At 35.5% G+C, this 22,183-nt stretch overlaps 1 protein-coding gene across 1 annotated transcript in view; it reads left to right on the forward strand.

The window, feature by feature from the left end:
- ADGRB3 (adhesion G protein-coupled receptor B3) overlaps positions 1-22,183 on the forward strand; it is an 841,452-nt gene that overhangs the window by 470,674 nt on the left and 348,595 nt on the right. Inside the window, exon 16 of the mRNA XM_006159627.3 lies at positions 15,723-15,825. Coding sequence (XP_006159689.1) covers positions 15,723-15,825 — 103 coding nt within the window. The remainder of the gene's footprint in view (positions 1-15,722; positions 15,826-22,183) is intronic.

The raw sequence follows: 22,183 nt of genomic DNA on the forward strand, positions 1-22,183 counted from the left end.
AAGGGGTGGCCATACATGGACAGTCCTACAGAGCCCTGCGATTGGCCTAGTGGATCCAACTCAAGCTGTCAACATCCAGGCCTAAATTTGCCACTCCTCCCATCCCCTCATGACCATATATGTGCCTGACAGATGACAGCTGGTCAGTGCAGGCCAAAAATCTGTTGAAAGAGATGAGACAACTACATGTAGATTTTACTTACATCAAGGAATTTTCACATACCAATAGCATGACAAGTTCATAAATTGCTGTGAGAATTTTAACTCATTTTTTGAGAATTTGGAGACTTATTTGGCAATATCTAAACATAATGCATTGTTATTAATATAGCAATTTTACTTCTAAGAATTTATCTTAAAGATTTAAGGAAAGCCCCATACCACCGGAACATCTACTTCAGTGAGGATAGGCCAGATTGCAGGGTGTGCAGCAGAGATGGAGCAACAGAGAGACATGGCTCATCTCCTCTCACATACTTTTGAACCCTCAGGTGTGTTACCTGGGATTTGGAGAGTCTCACCCTTTCCTGCCCTCTGCACTATCATAACATCTGCTCCATTGAGGACATGTCAGATATAATGCTTATAAATATCTATGCACCCAAGATTAAGATTCTCAGCAAAATCAGCATAGAAGGGTCATTTATCAACACAAGAAATGCTACCTATGAAAAAACCATAGCTAACATTGTACTGAATGGGGAAAAGCTGAAAGCTTTCCCACTCAAAACTGGTACAAGATAAGGCTGCCCACTTTTCTCCACTCCTTTTCAACACAGTGCTGGAAGTCCTAGCCAGTGCAATCAGAAAAGAGTGGAGTGTGTGGTGTCTCATTCCCTGACTTCAGAATGCAAAATATTACAAAACAGTGATAATCAAAACAGCATGGTATTGGCACAAAAACAGGCATGTGGACCAATGGAACAGAAAAAACGACCCCAAAAGTCAACACCAAAACATACAACCAACTGATTTTTGTCAAAGGGTAACAGTCTATCCAGTAGAAAAAGGAAAACCTCTTATCAAATGGTGGAAAAACTGGGTATCCACCTGTAGAAAGATGAATCTGGACCCTTATCTCTCACATTAACAAGAATCAACTCAAAGTGGTTCACGGATCTAAGCCTAAGATCTCAAACTATAAAAATACTGGTAGAAAATACTGGGGAAACTCTAGGAGACTTTTGGCAGGTCTTATTTAAGAAGTCTCTGCCTTCTTACAGCACAGAAAATAATCCCCCAAAAAATAGACAAGTGGGATTACATCAGAGTAAGAAGTTTCTGCACAGCAAAAGACACAGTAACTATTGTGAATCAATAACTAATAGAATTCAGAAATATTTTTGTAAACTATGCCTCAGATAAGGGACTGATAACCAGAAGACACAGGGAACTCAAGCGCCTTACCCCCCTGAAAAATGATCAACCTAGTTAAAAGATGGGAAAATGAGCTAAACAAACTCATAAAGAAGACATACGAACAACCAAAATGTGCATGAAAAAATACTCAATATCCCTCGCCATAAAGGAGATGCAGATCAAAGCACAATGAGATACCATCTAACCACAGTCAGAAACGCCAAGATTAAAAAAAGAAAAAAATGCTAAGGGCTGGAGGGAGTGTGATAAAAGGGGAACTCCACCACATTGTTGGTGGACATGTAAATTGGTCCAGCCACTGTGAAGAACAATATAGAGGTTAATTAAAGACCTACAAACAGATCTACCATATGATCCAGCAGTTCCACTTGTGTGTGTATCTACCCACAGGATAGAATGCTCAGTTTTTTTGTTCTGTTTTGTTTCAAATACTTTTAAATTTTATTTTATTTATTGTTGTCATTCAATTTGTTATAGGGCATGTATGCTCACTCAAAAGTGAGAGAGAGAACATTTGAGTGAGCAAGCCAGCCACCAGGTCTGGGATTTGAACTGCCATTGGACATGTGGAAATCCAGCACCTTTAACCACTATGACACTTGCTGGCCCCAAATGTTCAGTTTTAAAAGTACCTGAACATCTATGTTTATTGCAGCATTTGCTAAGACCTGAAACCAACCCAAATGTCCACAAACAAATGAATAGATTAAAAAAAAGTGTGGCACATATACTCTATGGAATACTACTTAGCCATTTAAAGCAAAGTGAAACAAAACAAAAAGAAGAGATGTTGGCATTTGATAAAAAGGAATGAATATGGAAGATTTACTACTGAGTAAAACAAGTCAGGCTATGAAAGAGAGACATTTTATGTCTCCATTTAACATATACCAACTAGGCTGGCAGGTGGCATTGTGGTTAAAGGCTTTAGACTCTCACATGGCTGACTGCGGTTCAAGTCCTAGAACTGACAGCTTGCTTTCTCACTTTCTCTCTCTCTCTCTTTCTCTCTCTCTCTCTTTCTCATTCTGTCCCTCTCTGAGCAAACTAAAATAAATAAATGAAGATCAATAAAATAATTCTTGGACAGTCATATATATACTGACTGTCCACATTCTATAGCAGGAACTGAAAGATTAGAGGATATAGAAGCATGGAAAATGGTTATGGATACTGGAGACAGTGTGTGAAGAGGGTGAGAGAAGAGAGAGAGTGTGATTAAAGAAATTAAGGGAAAAAATAGAGAGACAAGACATTTATAGGACACAGAAATGGATGATTATCTATTGATGATAATGTGTTTTGTAACCTCAACTGGACTGATAGGAAGTATATTCATGTTGGGAGAATTTATTTTACAAGCTCAGGGATGTATAGTGATTGAATGGATAAAACAAATTAAAATAAATTTAAAAAAAAATAAATTAAGGAAAAAGAAAAGTATAAGGCATATACTGAAGCCAAGATTTCAAGACAGAGTCATAAGCAATCCATTTTCTGTTTCACTTAATAAATATAATTCCCATTTTGTGGTTAAACCACAATATCTCTCAGTATATGAGTAATGAGTAGTTTACCTGGTAAGATATATGGAAAATGTAATTTCATAAAAATTGCCTTCAATATAGCTATTAACATTTAAAATATTACAAAGTTCTAACTAAAATTATATGTAAATTAAAAGATGGCATGAAATATCATGAAAAAAATAAAGTGAATGAGAATCTGAAATAGTCTTATAAACCAACAGTGGTTAGAAAATTATCTTATAAAAGAGGGACAAATTAGTAGTGAAATTAGTAGTGAAAAAAATCATATAAATTTTCTCTCAACTGCACTTACCTAATAAAGATAAATGATGCTGAAATTTTTATGTATTTAGTAAGTAGAAATCATTTGAATCTCTAATATTATGGGAATTAAAGACAACTGGGAAAATAAATTGAATGAACTAATATCGGAAATTATAGAAAAATAAAGACATAGTCACCTTTACAGCAATGCACCCTTGAATGCAGATGACCTGAAGCAGTCAGCTCTTTCTTTTAAGAGCACATGTTCATTAATTTCAGGACTTAAACTCCAAACCTTGCTTGTTCATTCATAGTGAGCAATGAAATACTGTAGATTCATAATATTGTGCATCTTTTTAGAGTGTTCTATCAGAAAGACACAAGAAATGAACATTATCCATGGGGACAACAAATAGTATATAATATTACATTACATAGTATATTAATATTTTTAAGTAGGCTTAATTTAGGCCACTTTTAAAAATGAATTTATGTCTCTGAACACTGCATTTTTTGATTCTGTATATAGGTTCTACTTCTATATAAACCTAATTTGAAAGTCTAAGTTCAAAGCACAAAATAAGCCCAACCTCTCTTTTTAGGAAACATCAGCTGGTTTTACTTTCAAAAGCCACACATTTAGCTTATTTTGATGAAGTTCTCTCCAGTTCTCAGAATATATAAAATCGTCTTTTTTATTTTGGTTTTATTAAATTAGAGAACTTATTTATTTAAATTATTACAAAATCTCTCAGTTTTGAAGCTACATGAACTAATAATGGAAAAAGGCTACAGTAATTTCAATAATGTTCCTTAAATTATTGACTTTTTGTAAAAAGGTTTTTGTCTTACAGTGCATGTGTTTACTGGAGACAGAGACAGTAAGAGGGAAAGTGAGAAATCGCCCCCTAGGGGGTTGACTACACCACAAACCCTTTCCTCCATTCTTCTCCCAGGATCTTGGGCATGCACACACACATGCCCCACCTGATTTTCAAGCCACTGAGTCTGGAACTGGAGCCGCAGTCAGCCATGTGGGAGTCTAACAACATTGTTGCTATGCCATCTACTTGTCCCAAACTATTAACTTTTCTGCTGTATCTTCTCTGGCTAGACATTAAGTGCTCCACTAGTTCTACTGCCTGTGTTTCCTGCATCTCTATGTTTATTCTGTAACATTACATTGTATTTTTTTGTTGTTGTGATGATTAAGGAACAAAACAAATCCTACCATCCTAACTATTTTTGTTTGCACAGTACAATAGTGTTAACTATATTAACTTTTGTAGAAAAAAACTCCAGAAATTCTTCATCTTATAAAACTTAAATTCTCTACCCTTTGAAGAACAATTGCTCTTTCTCATTTCTTCTAGCAATTAAAAACCACCCTGCTACTTTGAGAGTTTGACTACTTAAGATATCTCACACAATTGTAATCATGCAGTGTTTACTTTTTGTGACTGACTTATTTCAATTAGCATAATGTTCTCCAAGTTCATCCACATTGTAGCATATGACAGAATTTCCTTCTCTTAAGGCTGAATAGCATCCCATTGTATGTAGATACCACATTTTAAAACTTCATTTATTTACTGATGGCCATTTAGATTGCTTCCATCTCTGGCAGTTGTAAATGATGCTTGATGAATATAGGAGTAGAAATGTCTCTTTGAGATCTTGCTTTCAGTTCTTTTGGATATACACTTAAAGTAGTGTACTGAATCATATAGTAATTGTATATTTAATTACCATAGTCTATTCCACATAGCTGCATCATTTTACATTTCTACCAATATTGCATGAGGGTTTTAATTTCTCCACATCCTGTCAACTCTTTCCATTTTGTTTTTGTCTTTGTTGTTAACAGTGACCATCCTAAAGTGCCTTGGGTGCTGTGTCAGTGTGGTTTTGATTTTCATTGCTCTAATGATTAGTGATGTTGAGCATCTTTTTATATTCTTATGTCCATTTATAAATTATTTGAAGAAATGCCTATTTCAGTCTTTCATTCAGTTTTAATTTTATTTTAGTTTTTACTATAGGACATATACACTCTCCAGAGAGACAGATGGGGGGAGGCAGATGGTTAAGTGACAAATCACCTACCCCTGTCCCGCTGGCAGAAGACCACCTCACAATCCCTTCTCCTTCAACACTCTTAAGATTTTGAGTACACATGCTCATGTGCCTGGCCTGTTTTTCAAGGCACAAAGTGTAGGATTCAAACTGCAGAGTCAGCCATGTGGGATCCAGTTGCCTCAAACATCATGTAACTGGCTGGCCCTTGGCCTTTTTGAAATAGGGTTATTTGATTTTTGTTTTTGTAGAAGTTCTTGATCTAGATAGTCTAGATTGTAACCACTTGCCAGACATTTGATATGGAAATATTCCCTCTCATTTCATAGGTCATCTTTCTCTATTGATTATTGGTTTTGCTGCACAAGAGTTTTGTTTTGATTTGCTTTTAATTTGATGTGATCCCATTATATTTTAGTATATATTTCTTGTACTATTTTTGTCATAACCAAGTAATCATTGGGAAATCTAAAGTCATGAAGACTTTCCTCTGTGGTACCTTCTGGGAGTTTTATAGTTCCAGGTCTTATGTATAAGTCTTTAATATATTTTAAGTCTTGTATATGGTATTGTTATGTAGATACTCAGTTTTCCCAACACCTTTTGTTAAAGAGGCTTCTCTTTCTCTTTTGTGTAACCTTAAACTTTGATCAAAGATCATTTACCACATAAAAGAAAATTTATTTCTGGGCTCTGTGACTATTTCATCTCTGTCCTTACAGCAATACCACACTATATTGATTACTGTAGCCCTGTGATATATTTTTTTTCTTTTTTTTTCTTTTTTGGAGAGGTTTTCTCTGTAGGGCGTGTGCACTCACCAGACAGACAGAGAGAGACATAGAGACAGAAAGTGAGAAATCACCCCCAGGGGGGATGGTCACGCCACATTCCCTTCTCCTCCATTCTCCTCTCGGGATCTTGGGCACGCACGCGCACGCACACACACCCGGCATTGAGTTTTAAGCCACCGGGTCCGGGACATGAACCGCGGTCGACTACGTGGGAGTCCAGCGACATAGCCATTACGCTAATGGCTGGTTCCCGCCCTGTGATATATTTTGAAGACAGGAACCCTTTTGCTTTTATTTCACAAGATTGTTGGCTGTTTGCAGTTCTTTGAGATTCAATATAAATCTTAGGATTTTTTTTTCTCTTTATGCAAAAATGCCACTAGCATTTTTAATGAGATTACATTGAATCTATAGATCACTTTGGGTAATAGCAATCTACAATTTTTTTAAATTTCTACAACACTAAGTTTTTCAATAAATGGACACAGAATAGGATGACTTCCTTTCATTTTTGTATTCTTTAATTTATTCAGCAATGTTTTGCAGTTTTGATTGTGTTGGTCTTCCATCTTCTTGGTTAAGTTTACTTATAAGTGCTTTTTGAATGCTATTTGTTTCTTATTTTTTTTTGATTGCTCATTATTAATATATTAAAATGCATCTAGTTTTTGTGCGTTACTCTTGCATCCTACAAGTTTGCTGAATTAGTTTCTAGTTCTAATAGGTGTGTGTGTTTTTGTGTGTGTGTGTGTTAGAGAGATAGAGAGAGAGAGAGATACCGTTAGGGTTTCCTATATATAAAATCATGTCACCTATGAACTTAGTTCATTTTGCTTCCTCATTTTCAATTTGCATGCTTTTATTTCTTGTTCTTGCCTAACTTCTCTGTCTGAGACTCCCACTACTTGATTGAATAGAACTGGCAAGAGATGGCATACTTGTTTTGCTCTTTATATTAGAGGGAAAGACCTCAGTTTATTACTATAAAGTATGATGTTAGCTTAGGGCTTTGCATATATTACCTTTATTATGTCAAAATATTTTCTATTCCTAGTTCATTCAGTGTTTTTATCATGGAATGTTATTAAATTTTGTCAAATGCCATTTCTGTATCAATTGAGATATTCATGTGGTTTTTGTCCTTTGTTCTGTTGATGCATTGATTATATTGATTAATTCTCATACACTGAATCACCTTTACATTCCAGGAATAAATTCACTTGGCCGTGGTGTACAATTTTTTACAGAATTCAGTTTTGTTGTATGTTGTTGAAGATTTCTATGTCCTTATCAACTGGATGTAATGGTCTGCAGTTGTATTTCTTATTGTGTCCTTGTCTGATTTTGGTATCAGGATGATAAAATGAGTTTAGAAGTTTTTCCTCTTCTTCAATCTTATGAAGGAATTTGGGGAAAACTGGTGTTAATTATTTTTTAAATGTTTCAAAATTCTCTAGTCCGATCTTCTGCTCCCAGGCTTCTCTTTGTTGAAAGGTTAGATTGGTGATTCAATCTCCTTACTAGTTATAGGTCTATTCGGAAATTCTATTTTTTATTTTAATATATTTATTTTACATTCATTCACTGTACATCATCACAGCATACAAAGTGATATTTCCCATTCAGAATACACTGTATGTTGGCTTAATTAATACTATTAATATACATGTTATCATCATTATACATGATGATAACTTTTCCTTTCTTATTTCTTATGTATTTTGCATTTTTCCCACCTTGATTCCCTACTTCTCACCCTCTGCCATTTCCCATCCTCCTCCCACACGGTCTCTGGTATCTACAGTTGCTTTCCACACCTCTTTCACTTTTGCATGGCTCAATCTTTGTAGGTTGTATGTTTCTAGGATTTTTTTTTTTCTTCTGGGTTATGCTATTTGTTAGCATATAATTAATTGTTCATAGTATTCTCTTGAAACATTTTCCTTTCTATTTCTTTTTAATTTTTTTATTGCCAGAGCATGCATGTGTTCAACATAGACAGAGAAAATATCCCTTAATGTGCACGTAATGCCATAGTCTTTTTTTCCTCCATTTCTCTAACCTGTTAGGATTTCGGTCATACATGTATACATATCTAGCATCTTAATCAAGCCACTGGGGCTGGAATTTGAACTACAGTTGTCCATGTGGGAATGGTTCCTTATGCATGGCATAAGATTCTTTTTATTTCTATTGCATCAGTTGTAATATTTCTTCCTTAGTTTTGAATTTTTGGTGAATCTTAGCTTTCTTAACCTAGCTAAGGAGTTGTGAATTTTGTTAACTTTTCTATTGCTTTCTATTTTGTTTATGTCTCTTCTAATATTTATTATTTCCTTCCTTCTTTGCTCTTTTTTCTAGTTCTCTGATCTAAAATTAGGTTCTGAATTTGAGATATTTCTTCTTCTTTAATAAAAGTTTTTATTACTATACAATTCCCCCTTAGTTCTACTTTTGCTGCATCTCATAAGTTTTGGTATGTTTTATTTTCATTTTCACTTGTCTCAAGATACTTTCTAAAGTTTCTGTGATTACTTTCTTGAACCATTGGTTATTCAAGAGTGTGTTGTTTAAATTCCATTTGTTTGTGATGTTTTTGTTTTCCTTTTGCTATTCATTTCTAGTTTCTTTCCATTGTAGTAAGGAAACATACTTGGTAAAATTTCAAACGTCCTTTATTTGCTAAGACTTATTTTGTGGCCTAGCATGTGACTTGTATTGCAGAATGTTCAGTGTGTGCTTGAGAAGAATGTGTATTGTGCTGTTGTATGGAGTTTCTATGTGTCTGTTAAATCCAGTTGGTCTATAATGTTGTTAAGTCTTCTGTTTCTTTACTTCTGTTTCTTTTTTCTGTCTGGTTAGTATATCACTATTAAAGGATATATCTCAACATCCCATTATTATGCTTCTATCTATTTCTCCCTTCAGTCCTGACAATATTTGCTTCATATTTTTGAGTGCTCTTCCCTTAAGAACACATGTGTTTATGCTTGTGTCATTTTTCTGGGAATTAACCTTTTTATCATTACATAACGTTTGTCTTTGTCTCTTGTGATAGATTTTACTTAAAGTTTATTTAGTCAGATGTAAGTATGGCTAATACCACTTTTACTTAGTTACTATGCACATGGAGTATTTTTCTATCTTTTCGCTTTCAGTCTATATATGAAAAGAGATTCTTGTACACAGCTGCATTGCGTTTTGGGATATTTATTTATTTGTTGTGATTCACTGTACATCAATACAGTATACAAAATGAGATTTTTCCATCCAGTATACATTGTATATTGGTTCAATCAAGGATATCGCCATACATGTTATCATCAACATACAATTTTCTATTTCTTGTTCCTTAAATTCTCTAGTCCGATCTTCTGCTCCCAGGCTTCTCTTTGTTGAAAGGTTAGATTGGTGATTCAATCTCCTTACTAGTTATAGGTCTATTCGGAAATTCTATTTTTTATTTTAATATATTTATTTTACATTCATTCACTGTACATCATCACAGCATACAAAGTGATATTTCCCATTCAGAATACACTGTATGTTGGCTTAATTAATACTATTAATATACATGTTATCATCATTATACATGATGATAACTTTTCCTTTCTTATTTCTTATGTATTTTGCATTTTTCCCACCTTGATTCCCTACTTCTCACCCTCTGCCATTTCCCATCCTCCTCCCACACGGTCTCTGGTATCTACAGTTGCTTTCCACACCTCTTTCACTTTTGCATGGCTCAATCTTTGTAGGTTGTATGTTTCTAGGATTTTTTTTTTTCTTCTGGGTTATGCTATTTGTTAGCATATAATTAATTGTTCATAGTATTCTCTTGAAACATTTTCCTTTCTATTTCTTTTTAATTTTTTTATTGCCAGAGCATGCATGTGTTCAACATAGACAGAGAAAATATCCCTTAATGTGCACGTAATGCCATAGTCTTTTTTTCCTCCATTTCTCTAACCTGTTAGGATTTCGGTCATACATGTATACATATCTAGCATCTTAATCAAGCCACTGGGGCTGGAATTTGAACTACAGTTGTCCATGTGGGAATGGTTCCTTATGCATGGCATAAGATTCTTTTTATTTCTATTGCATCAGTTGTAATATTTCTTCCTTAGTTTTGAATTTTTGGTGAATCTTAGCTTTCTTAACCTAGCTAAGGAGTTGTGAATTTTGTTAACTTTTCTATTGCTTTCTATTTTGTTTATGTCTCTTCTAATATTTATTATTTCCTTCCTTCTTTGCTCTTTTTTCTAGTTCTCTGATCTAAAATTAGGTTCTGAATTTGAGATATTTCTTCTTCTTTAATAAAAGTTTTTATTACTATACAATTCCCCCTTAGTTCTACTTTTGCTGCATCTCATAAGTTTTGGTATGTTTTATTTTCATTTTCACTTGTCTCAAGATACTTTCTAAAGTTTCTGTGATTACTTTCTTGAACCATTGGTTATTCAAGAGTGTGTTGTTTAAATTCCATTTGTTTGTGATGTTTTTGTTTTCCTTTTGCTATTCATTTCTAGTTTCTTTCCATTGTAGTAAGGAAACATACTTGGTAAAATTTCAAACGTCCTTTATTTGCTAAGACTTATTTTGTGGCCTAGCATGTGACTTGTATTGCAGAATGTTCAGTGTGTGCTTGAGAAGAATGTGTATTGTGCTGTTGTATGGAGTTTCTATGTGTCTGTTAAATCCAGTTGGTCTATAATGTTGTTAAGTCTTCTGTTTCTTTACTTCTGTTTCTTTTTTCTGTCTGGTTAGTATATCACTATTAAAGGATATATCTCAACATCCCATTATTATGCTTCTATCTATTTCTCCCTTCAGTCCTGACAATATTTGCTTCATATTTTTGAGTGCTCTTCCCTTAAGAACACATGTGTTTATGCTTGTGTCATTTTTCTGGGAATTAACCTTTTTATCATTACATAACGTTTGTCTTTGTCTCTTGTGATAGATTTTACTTAAAGTTTATTTAGTCAGATGTAAGTATGGCTAATACCACTTTTACTTAGTTACTATGCACATGGAGTATTTTTCTATCTTTTCGCTTTCAGTCTATATATGAAAAGAGATTCTTGTACACAGCTGCATTGCGTTTTGGGATATTTATTTATTTGTTGTGATTCACTGTACATCAATACAGTATACAAAATGAGATTTTTCCATCCAGTATACATTGTATATTGGTTCAATCAAGGATATCGCCATACATGTTATCATCAACATACAATTTTCTATTTCTTGTTCCTTATATATTTTACTCCCCCCCACCTTGATTCCCTACCTCTTTTTATCTTTACTCTCTTTTAAAATGTGGTCCACCTTCACTAAACATCTCAATCTCTGCAATTGGGTCCTCTTGAATAACTAACCCTATACATTTTTAAATGTTTTAAATACCAACTTGCAGAGTTCAAGGACAGGAAAGAACTTCATTACCTTAATCATAAAATCCTTTTGGCTGTAAGACTTGCGTCCCTAGCAGTGAATGCAAACGTACACCCAGCCAGGAAGCATTAGAAGATCACAAAGCCTGACATGACACATCAGGAGCCAGTTGTTCACTTACATAAATTAGAATAAATTGATGGAATAAAGATACTTTTGTACACTACTTTTTTTAAAGGGGAGCTTCTACTTAATGTAAATTTTCTTATTTTTCTTCATTAAGCCTTTTAAAACCATGATATTGGTACCGCTTTTTTTTTTTTGAGAGGTTTTTGCTATAGGGCGCATGCTCTCGCCAGACAGACAGAGAGAGAAAGAGAGACAGATAGAGAGAAATCACCCCCTAGGGAGATGGCCACACCACAATCCCTTCTCCTCTATTCTCCTCTCAGGATCTTGGGCACGCACGCACACGCGCTCGGTGTGAGTTTAAGCCACCAGGTCCGGGACTCGAACTGCGGTAGACTATATGGGAGTCCAACGACATAGCCATTATGCTAACCGCTGGTCCCGGTACCGTATTTTTAAGAAACTTGGTAAAAACCTTGATATTTTATTTACTATGTGTTTATTCAATAAGACATTCAAATATGTTTTGTACACTGAGATATGCCAAGCATCATGAGAGTAAGGACAGATAAATCGCCAATACAACTCTTGCCCTCATTGAGTTTATAATCTTACAGAATGAGACATGCATACAGTTAATAGTTGCTTTTATAGATATAGGTATATATTGCTGTGTGGTGGCACAAGATGGAGGGGGTACCCACATAAATAAAATAAGCACATTCATATGCACAAGTAGACATACATTCTTTTCCAAATATACTCTATGTTAAAATACATACACACTTAGTCAAAGTCTTAGGAAGACTTCACTTTCTTTGTCAGGGCAGCTGAGTAACTGGTAAACCTGACACAGCATAACGTTTCTTACAGAAGCCTGTTTATGTTAGCTGCTTTGCTTCCCATAGTCTAGTCACCCAGGACCAAAATCCTCATATGCCAAACACACAGAGAACTCCATGAATAGCCTAATAAGACAACCTGCTCCCATACAGAATAACCACATCTGTGTTTTCCAGTCATTTATCTACTTAAACAACTTCCCAATAATATAAATACTTGCCTACTATAAAAATTTCTTAACATTATTTAAAATTAGCACTCATTGGATTTTATTTATGGCAGATAAATGAGATTATGAAAAGAACCAGAGTACAGAAGCAGATGTGATCTGAGTGATGCATCAATATTTTTTCTTTTAGGTAACCAAACAAGAACTCAAACATATTCAGGCTACTCTAAAGGAATTTGCATATGTGTGTTCAGGACAGATTGTTCTCTGGGAGAAATTTCCCTGATTTTTCTAATGATGATGGGTGGGTATCCCCCAAACTCCAAGCAGTGTACACTTTGCCATTTTCTGTGAGGTGTCTGCTAATTTGAACAGCCACCTGGAATTGCCTCCCAGCTTTGTTGATTCCATCTGTTCTCACTTGGTCCTCTGATCACTATACTCACAGAAAACAGTGACGAATAATTCGGTAAAAGGAGCCTCATATTGAGAGCTTAGTTTTATATCCTTCTCAATGGAGCTTACCTTCAGTGGATTTATTTTGTATTAAATGAAGCAAAGGAGAGTTTACAAGCTCCCTCTGTTGCAACCACCTTCCCTCTAAGAAAAACAAAATAAACCTGGACTTTGCTGTCTTTTAAGTATTTACGGGTTAGGCTAGATAGTTTGGCTAGTGGTGAGGAATCTATTATTTGACATTGCTATGTACATGAGAAATGGGGTAAAAGTGTTACCTACTCAAAATATACTTACAGTTCCTCTGCTACTAAATATAGTAAATTCCTCAAACTGAAAAGTACCTCAGCATCTTTTTGTCTGGTGAAATCTGGTGCCAAACAGCATCTTATTATAGAAAATATTATTGCAAATAATACAAGGTTCCACTTCATTCTACCACGTCAGAATTATATGACCTCATTAATATGGCTGCTCTGGAAAACAGTATTGCAGTAACTTGTGAAATTAAAAATGACTTCACCACATGACTAAGCAACTCCACTCCCAGGTATTTACCTGAGACATATGAAACTAGTTGTCCATACAGAAAGTGTATATTGCTGTTGTTCAAAATAGCCAAATATGAATAATTATTTGCAAAAGCTAAGTATGAGAAATATCTCAAAGTTATAACTGATGAATAGATGAACAAATTATAGTATTTACATGCCATGGGATATTTTTCAGCTATGAAAGGAACAAAATGATAAATCTCAGAAACATTATGATCAGCTAATTAAGTCAAAACACAAAAGCCTATTAGTGTATGATTCTATTTAAATGAAATCCTAAAAAGATAACGTTATAGTGGCAACATGTCTGTGGTTTCCTAGGACTAGGAGGCAAGATCATGGAAGGTGGAGGATGGAAGATCAAGTGCAAGGGGACTTGAAGGAACTGTTTAGGGTGTTAGGTTAGCACACAGTTATCAAAGCATTATGTGGCATATTTAAAGTTGGTAAATTTTATTATCTCTAAATAATGCCTTAAAAAACAACAAAAAAGGAAAAACATCAACTTTTTTCTTTGATATCTGACATAAATTCTCTAGAATAGTACATGCCATATGGAAGTACAGATAGTTTATTTCAAGTCATAAAGTATGTATGAACACTATATATACATATATATGTATATATATATGTATATATACACATACATATCTCTTTGAATAATTAAATATATATTTTTGAATAGCTATATATGGACATGTGTGTATTTCCTTCAACAGCTGAAAGTATAATTAGATCTTTAAGTCTCTGAATACTGAATGACTTACAGCATTTTATACATATATTTTGGAGGAAAATCAATATGTGACAAAATATGTTTACATTTATGGGTAACATTTTATAGATTGTAAATCTAACTGCATTTAAAATTATTTCACTCTTTGTGAATGAACTGTAAATAGTAAGGTATTTCAAAAGGCAAATGTGTTTCTTTTTTAAAATTTTTATAATTATTTTAATTTTTTCCTTCTTTCTTTATTTTTATATTAATTCACTATACAACATTACAGTATACAAATGAATTTTCCATCCAAAATACATTGTATATTGGCTCAATCAAGCACATCAACATACATGATATCAGCCAATAATTTTCCAATTCTTATGTTTGTATACTTTGTTTTTTTGTTTTGCCATCCTTGATTCCCAATCCCTCACCCTCTGCCATGTATTACTCTCCTCCCATATTGTCTCTGGTATCCATGGTTGCTTTCTATGCCTTTCCTCCCCACTTAATTGATTTGCTAATGAACTTAATTAGTCTAAATATTTCCAATAGCAAGCGCAGCTGATATATACCTATACATGAACCCAAGTCTGACTTTAGGCATAAACCTCAGTGAGTAGAATGAACAACTATAAAGTAGTACCTAGCTGGGGCTATATAGCCTACTACAGTCAACTAATACATATTTTTTTAAATTTCGATATGAACAGTTTTACTATTTGTTTTTTTTTTCCTCCTGAAACTTTTTTTTTAATTACTTAACATTCATTCCCTGAGCATCATCACAACATACTAAATGTGGTTTCCCTATATTAAGGACACTGAAATAAAGCAGTGATCTCTATAGCTCTATTGCTAAAATGAATCGATGGTCCATAACTAGCAACAGCATTTATTTATTTTTAAACTCTACATGCTTTCCTGCTATTCCACATTCCAATTATTAATCTTAATATATTTTGAGATAGTCCAAAAAACACCAAGACAGCACTTTGTAAGAAGAGTATTTAGTTTCCTGGAGAACAAAGCTGTTAGGTCTTCCAAGAGATAAATGAATTATAGTCACTCAAAGATTGCCTGCAGGTTTGAATTCACAATTCATCATTCTTGTAGGTGAATCGGATTTAAGTAATAAAAGTTTATGTGTGTGTGTATATATGTGTATAGTGCATTTTCATCTGTTCTACATCTAAAATGGTAAAAATGGTATTTCCCTCCAGTCTTCTAGTTCCTTATAGGGTTTGATTATAACAGTAAACTGATTTTTATAAATAACTCCATGAGGTCTATAGTTTTGTTTACAATGCCTTTATTTAACCTCATCCCAACATGTATTGAGCAGTAGAAATTCAAAGTTTTCATCAACTCTTTCTCTTTTTAATAATAATTACTCTATTTCAGAAATTATACTGTTGTTAATTCCAAAATCATCGTGGTCACAATAAGACCTGAACCCAAAACGACCGATTCATTTCTGGAGATAGAGCTTGCTCATTTGGCTAACGTAAGTACCATACACTTGGAATTGAGTTTCTAGTAGAATTATCTTTTTGTGTTGGGGGGGAGGAATATGTGTGTCAGATTTATAATTCAAGGATTGAGTATCTACTATATGCCAGAAATGGTAGCAAGTGCTGCAATTATAGAGACAAACTAAATGTATGGGCCCCTGTTCTCATGTGGTTTATAGGAAGCAGGTAAAGCAAACAACAATACAAATAATTTTCAAAAATTCTGATATATAAAATTGTTTCTTTCTTCCAAGTAGTAGCTGTTCAGTAAAGAAGACAGAAAAACGAGTTGATCTTTATAGTACAAACTGTGATGTAAAGTCTGGACTGAGAGTCTGGACAGAGCTATGGCCCCTGGTGTCTGCTTCAGCCCCAGCTCTGCAATGGGGATGAGCACTAGATTGAGATGCCTACAGGCTGGGAGAGGAAATACTTCATTCAGCCTGAGACTAGACACAGGAAGAAGGAAGAGGGAGGGCTTTTCATGCTCATGTGATGTGAGCTGAACCCTGAGGGTCACAGGGTTTGCAAAGAAAGGCAAGGCAAGGGTAGAGTGTCAGACATAGACTCTAAGAGCAAGAGTAGGGAGGCCAGAGGTTGAATGGTACCTAACGGTCAAGCATACATTTATGTACTGTTGGAAAATAGAAAACCAGGAAATGAGGTTAATAAAATTGTATTGTGTTAGGGATTTTTGGTAGATAAGTAGATTTTAGCTATTCTTGTCACACACACAAAAGTGCTCTTATGGGAATCTGCAACATAACAGAAGGTAAGGATGGGAGAGTCTGGACAGAGCTATGACCCCTGGTGTCTGCTTCAGCCTTAACATCGCAACAGGAATCTGCTTTATGTACTTTCCTCCTCACAGTCCTGTTACAAGAAAGGGCTTTATTGGTTTGCTTTTTGTTTTTCATTTTAAAAATGACAGAGCTATCAGTTTAGTCCAGAGGTTCTAAAGCTTGAATGTGCATCACACTTAACCAGGGACTTGTTAAACACAGGCTGCTGGATACCACTCCCAGAGTCTAAGGTAGAGCATTCCTAACAAGTTCACAACCAAGTCAATGCTGCTGGCTAAAGAAGCACATGCTGAGAACCACTACGCTAGACTACATTCTTCATTTGACATATGGGGAAACTGAGGCCCAAAGAGTTAGGTATTTTGCCAAATGTCACGCAAGGTACACAAGGCCAGGGTACAGACTTGCCTCTTTTAACCACATCCTCCTTTTCATTGTCATTATCACTCTCATTTGCTGAAGGCTTTCTTTTTTAAAGAAAAAAAAATGATTTAATTTAATTCATTATCATTATCACCATCATCATTATTATTTGATTTTCTATCGGGCGTGTGTATTCCCCAGAGAGAAAGAGAGAGAGAGGGAAAGTGAGAAAGCAAGCCTCCAGGTTCAGGACTCGAGCAATGGTTGGCCATGTGGTTGTCTAGTACCCTAACCATCATGCCACCTGCTGGCCCCTGCTGAGAGCTTTCTATGCTACAGGCACTGTGCTAGGCACTTGTGCAGCTCACTCATTTATCCCTCACCACAGATCTATCCAGAAGCTACCACTTCTCTCTCCAACTGGGATCTTGGGGCTTATCTTCAAGTTCATCTCCCAAGTCTCAGGTTTCTCATCTGCAAAATGGGGGATTCTGGCCTTTCAGAGTATTGGGTGCTTTCAATGAAATTTTGTACTTAATGTGCTGAGCACAGAGTCTAGCATATAGCAACTGCTCAGTTACTAGATATTGTAATTATTACCATTACTGCTATTATTAGTCAAATGGTAGGGTTTAGGAAACAAAAGAATAAGTTTGTGGAGTAAACTTGAGTTTAGAAATGCAATTATGTCAATTCCAGCCCTAAGCCTTAACTTACCTGCTATGAGATGTGGGGACATGTCACAGACTGTCTTTAAGACCAAGTTTTTGCAAAAGGAAGTGGGTGAAACTTGATGTCCCAGGACACTTGCAGATGTACAGTTCTCTGATTCTGTAACACTGAGAGCAAGGCTATTTCTCATCCCTGTAATGCCCCCAGGAAAAGTTCTGTCCCTTTTCTTCTTGATTATGACTCAGCCTCCTTGTGGCCTCCTTGCCTCTGGTCTCACGTCAGACATTTCACCTTTCTAACATTCCCAATGACAGCCTAAATCTGTGCTCTCCTGTCCAAATTCTCCATGGTTCCCTTTATCCTCTCCATGGATAAAGTCTGAGCATCACAGAGGTATACCCAAACTTCATGCTGTGTTCTCTCCCAGCCTCTCATCTTCTGCCTCTCCATCTACCACTCAAGACTCACCTTTTAGGGAACCACAGTTAGCGTAATGGCTATGTCGCTGGACTCACGTAGTCGACTGTGGTTCGCGTCCCGGACTCGGTGGCTTAAAACTCACGCCGGGCATGTGTGCGTGCATGCCCAAGATCCTGGGAGGAGAATGGAGGAAGAGGGATTGCGGCGTGACCATCCCCCCAGGGGGTGATTTCTCACTTTCTGTCTCTATGTCTCTCTCTGTCTGTCTGCGGCAGCCGCCTATAAGTGAAAAAACCCTCAAAAAAAAAAAAAAAAAAAAAGAATCACCCTTTAAAGATCAGCAGTCAGGCTAGTCAGTGGTGGTACGGTTAAGGCAGTTAGATCCCACATGGCTGACTGTGCAGGTGAGTCCAAGACTTAGTGACTTGAAAAGCACTCCAGGCATATATGTGTGCATGCCCCAAATCCTAAGACGAGAATGAAGGAGCAGGGATTGTGAGGTGACCATCCCTCTTGGGGGTGCTTTTTCGCTTTCTCTCTCTCTCTCTAACTCTCTGGTGAGCAAATAGGACCTATAGTAAAGAAAAAAAAAAGTCAACAGTAATTCTTTTGACCATTGAGAATATACACGTTTGTGTAAATGTTTATGAACATATATATCATATATAAACAGAATGTCGTATTTTCTATGCTTTTGCTCATAATGAAGTTCAGTTTATTTAATTGACACATTGTTTATTTATCCATGCACATATATGAACTAGCACTGCACTAGTCACTGGTAGAGACCGACTGAATAAGAGCGTGACTCATTACGTGGGAGGAAGACTGGATGTGAAATGCATGCAGCTGTAGAAGTTTTAAAGCAGGGAGTTATTAACTCAAGGGAGGTGAGGGTGAGAGGGCTAGCATGTAGAAGTACTTTGTCAAGATCAGGGGAGGATTCGTATAACTACCTAGGTACTCCAGTAGTCTAAATCTCAATCTTACATCTCAGAATGACAAGAACTCTTTCTTAAGTCCACTCATTGCAATTGGAATGCTTTGATTGTTGTTCATTCCTATATAAAAATCTAAAATATCTACTTATTTTTCATATATTCACTTTACTTATTTTTAATAATTATTAATTTTATTATTATTATTTAAAATTTGCTATTGGGCACATATGCTCATGAGAGAGAGAGAGAGCGAGCAAGCAGGTCCAGGACTCAAACTGTGGTCTGTCATGTGAGAGTTTAGTGCCTTAACCAGCACACCACCTACTGGTCCAATATATATTGACTTTAAATATTTAAATCACTTATAAGAAGGGTCTAGAAAGTAAAAATTTTCTTTTAGAATTATTTTATTTAATTTTATTTATTTATTTTAAGTTGATAAGAGAGAGAGAGAAAGTGAGAAAGCAAGCTGCCAGGTCCAGGACTCGAACCTCTATTTGCCATATAAGAGTATAGTGCCCTTAACCACCACGCCACCTCCCAGCCCCAAGAAAAGGTAATTCTTATCAAGGCCTTCTTTATTATATTTTTATACTTCCTTTATTTAAATAAACCAATCTCATGCTTTGCATGTACATATTTTTTTAAATTCTCTGCAACATTTATATGAAGTTGACCTTTATATTAGAAAAATACCAAAAAAAAAAAAAAAAAAAAAGCAGAAAGTGATTAAGTCATTTTCCCAAGTTCATATGGTTAGTGGATCATCTAACAGAATTTATACTGACATTTTTGGGCAAAAAATCTGTATGTTCTGCTATTGTATAATTTGTGATTTTTCCAGAGAAATCTGCCTTGACTTTATAGAAAATGATAATCATCTTCCTATGAACCATTTTTTACTAAAATGCCTCAGGCTTCCTAAATTGTTTAATAGAAGCTTCACGTCTCTCTGCAATTACTTTCAAATATTATGATTAATATTTAAACTATTAGGTCTCTTCCTACTTTTGCCAAAATGTGACTATACTAGTCCTATCAGACTGAGCTCACCGTGTATTTTACTCCTGCAATCCGCACCTACTCCTAGCATAGCATAACCCTGACCTCATCACTACAGTGAGAACAGTACCTTTAACATTTGAGCATTTGCTTTTGCATAAGGAATATGTGTGTTCAAAACTTTATAAAAATGTTTATGTGTGCTTTATCACTCATCATATAATGGACATATAATTACAAGTATTGATAAATCTAGAAAAGGACCCTAGTTAAATTCATATGTGTCAAAATTATAAATGACTCAAAAGGCAACAAAATGTTAAAATGTGTACCCTGGAGACCAGCAGTTAGCATAATGGCTATGTCACTGTACTCCCATGTAGTAGACTGTGGTTTGAGTCCCGGACCTGGTGGCTTAAACTCACTCCAGGTGCGTGTGCATGCATGCCCAAGATACCGAGAGAAGAATGGAGGAGAAGGGATTGTGGCATGGCCACCCCCCACCCCGGGGGGGGGGGATGATTTCTCGCTTTCTGTCTCTCTGTTTCTTTCTGTCTTTCTGGCGAGGGCATGCACCCTATAGCAAAAACCTCTCCAAAAAAAAAAAAAAGATAAAACGTGTGCCCTGTTTCTTATGCAGAAAACATTTCTGTAAGTGAATATTCACAAGAATTTTTTCCTAAATAAAGATAAAATGATTATGTAGAATTTAAAGATGATGCTAACTAAATTTCGAAAACAGTAATCCTAAAGACAGTGTTGATGAAACAGTGGTACCATTTTAATTCAATAAAATTATTTGAAATGAACATTTTTTTTTTCACTATAAAAATGTCTGCTCGCCAGACAGACAGAGAGAGACATAGAGACAGAAAGCGAGAAATCACCCCCCAGGGGGGATGGTCACGCCGCAATCCCTTCTCCTCCATTCTCCTCCCGGGATCCTGGGCACGCACGCACACGCGCCCGGCATGAGTTTTAAGCCACCAGGTCCGGGACACGAACCGCGGTCGACTACGTGGGAGTCCAGCAACATAGCCATTACGCTAACTGCTGGTTCCCTGAAATGAACATTTTTAAGCTTTGAGTCAAACTTCCCTCCTATGAGAATATATTTGTCAACCAATTTACAAAAGAGGGAAATCAAGTCCAAAAAATTATATTCTATGTAAGGGAAACAGTATATAATCAGCAGTTGAACCCTAGCTGGATAGCAAAGTGGCAATGAAAGCCAGCATGTAAGGTTGATGAGGTAATTATCACAAGACAGAATTAATTCTGTATCTTCCCATATTTCAAATAAGTGAATTGATTGGGATTCCAGAAGAATATGCGAGGTCATCAGCAAGTTCATGGGAAATGTCCTAAATAACCATAGATGGGTTTCATAATTCTTTTGTATCAAAGTGAGCCCATACGTTAACCCATTTTCTCATGAAGGTTTTGACATCTTCTCTTTCTGTCTCCACTTCAGAAGGCTCAGATTTAAGAAAATATAGACAAATCTGATACAAAAAGAGGGTGAGATGAGGAAAAAGTAGGAAGAAGAATTTACTCCAGATAAGGAAAAAGTCTCAAAGTGTTCTTAAATTATTTGATTTCCTGACTATCTTAATATTTATTACTAGTCTTATAAAGATATATTCTATTAATATATATTAGCATTAGTTTTGTCCATTAAAGAGATAACCAACCAAAAAGGCCTAAACTGAAATATAATAACCTAAGTTGAAATGAAGTGTAAAGAAAAGATGTATTTTATTTTATTTTTTAGAGAGATTTTTGCTATAGGACACATTTACTCACTGGAGAGAGAGAGAAAAAAAAAAGACAGAAATAGAAAATCACCTCCCTGGGGGATGGCGACACCACAATCCTTTCTCCTCCATTCTCCTCTCGGAGTCTGGCCACCTCCCCAGCTTGAGTATCAAGCTGCCAGATCCCGGACTCGAACTGCGGTCATCTGTGTGGGAGACCAGGAACATAATTACACAATCTGCTGGTTCCAAAAAGATGTACTTTAAATATGAATATTAAAATTGATTAAATAAGCTAAAATCTTCATTTTTCATGTATATGTATGTGCAAAGTTATACATATAGTCGTTGTCTTCAAAATTGATCTATTTAAGATATGACATGTTTCTAATA

Source organism: Tupaia chinensis, unplaced genomic scaffold, assembly GCF_000334495.1.
Source record: "Tupaia chinensis unplaced genomic scaffold, TupChi_1.0 Scaffold000639_1, whole genome shotgun sequence".
Classification (NCBI taxonomy): Eukaryota; Metazoa; Chordata; class Mammalia; order Scandentia; family Tupaiidae; genus Tupaia; species Tupaia belangeri.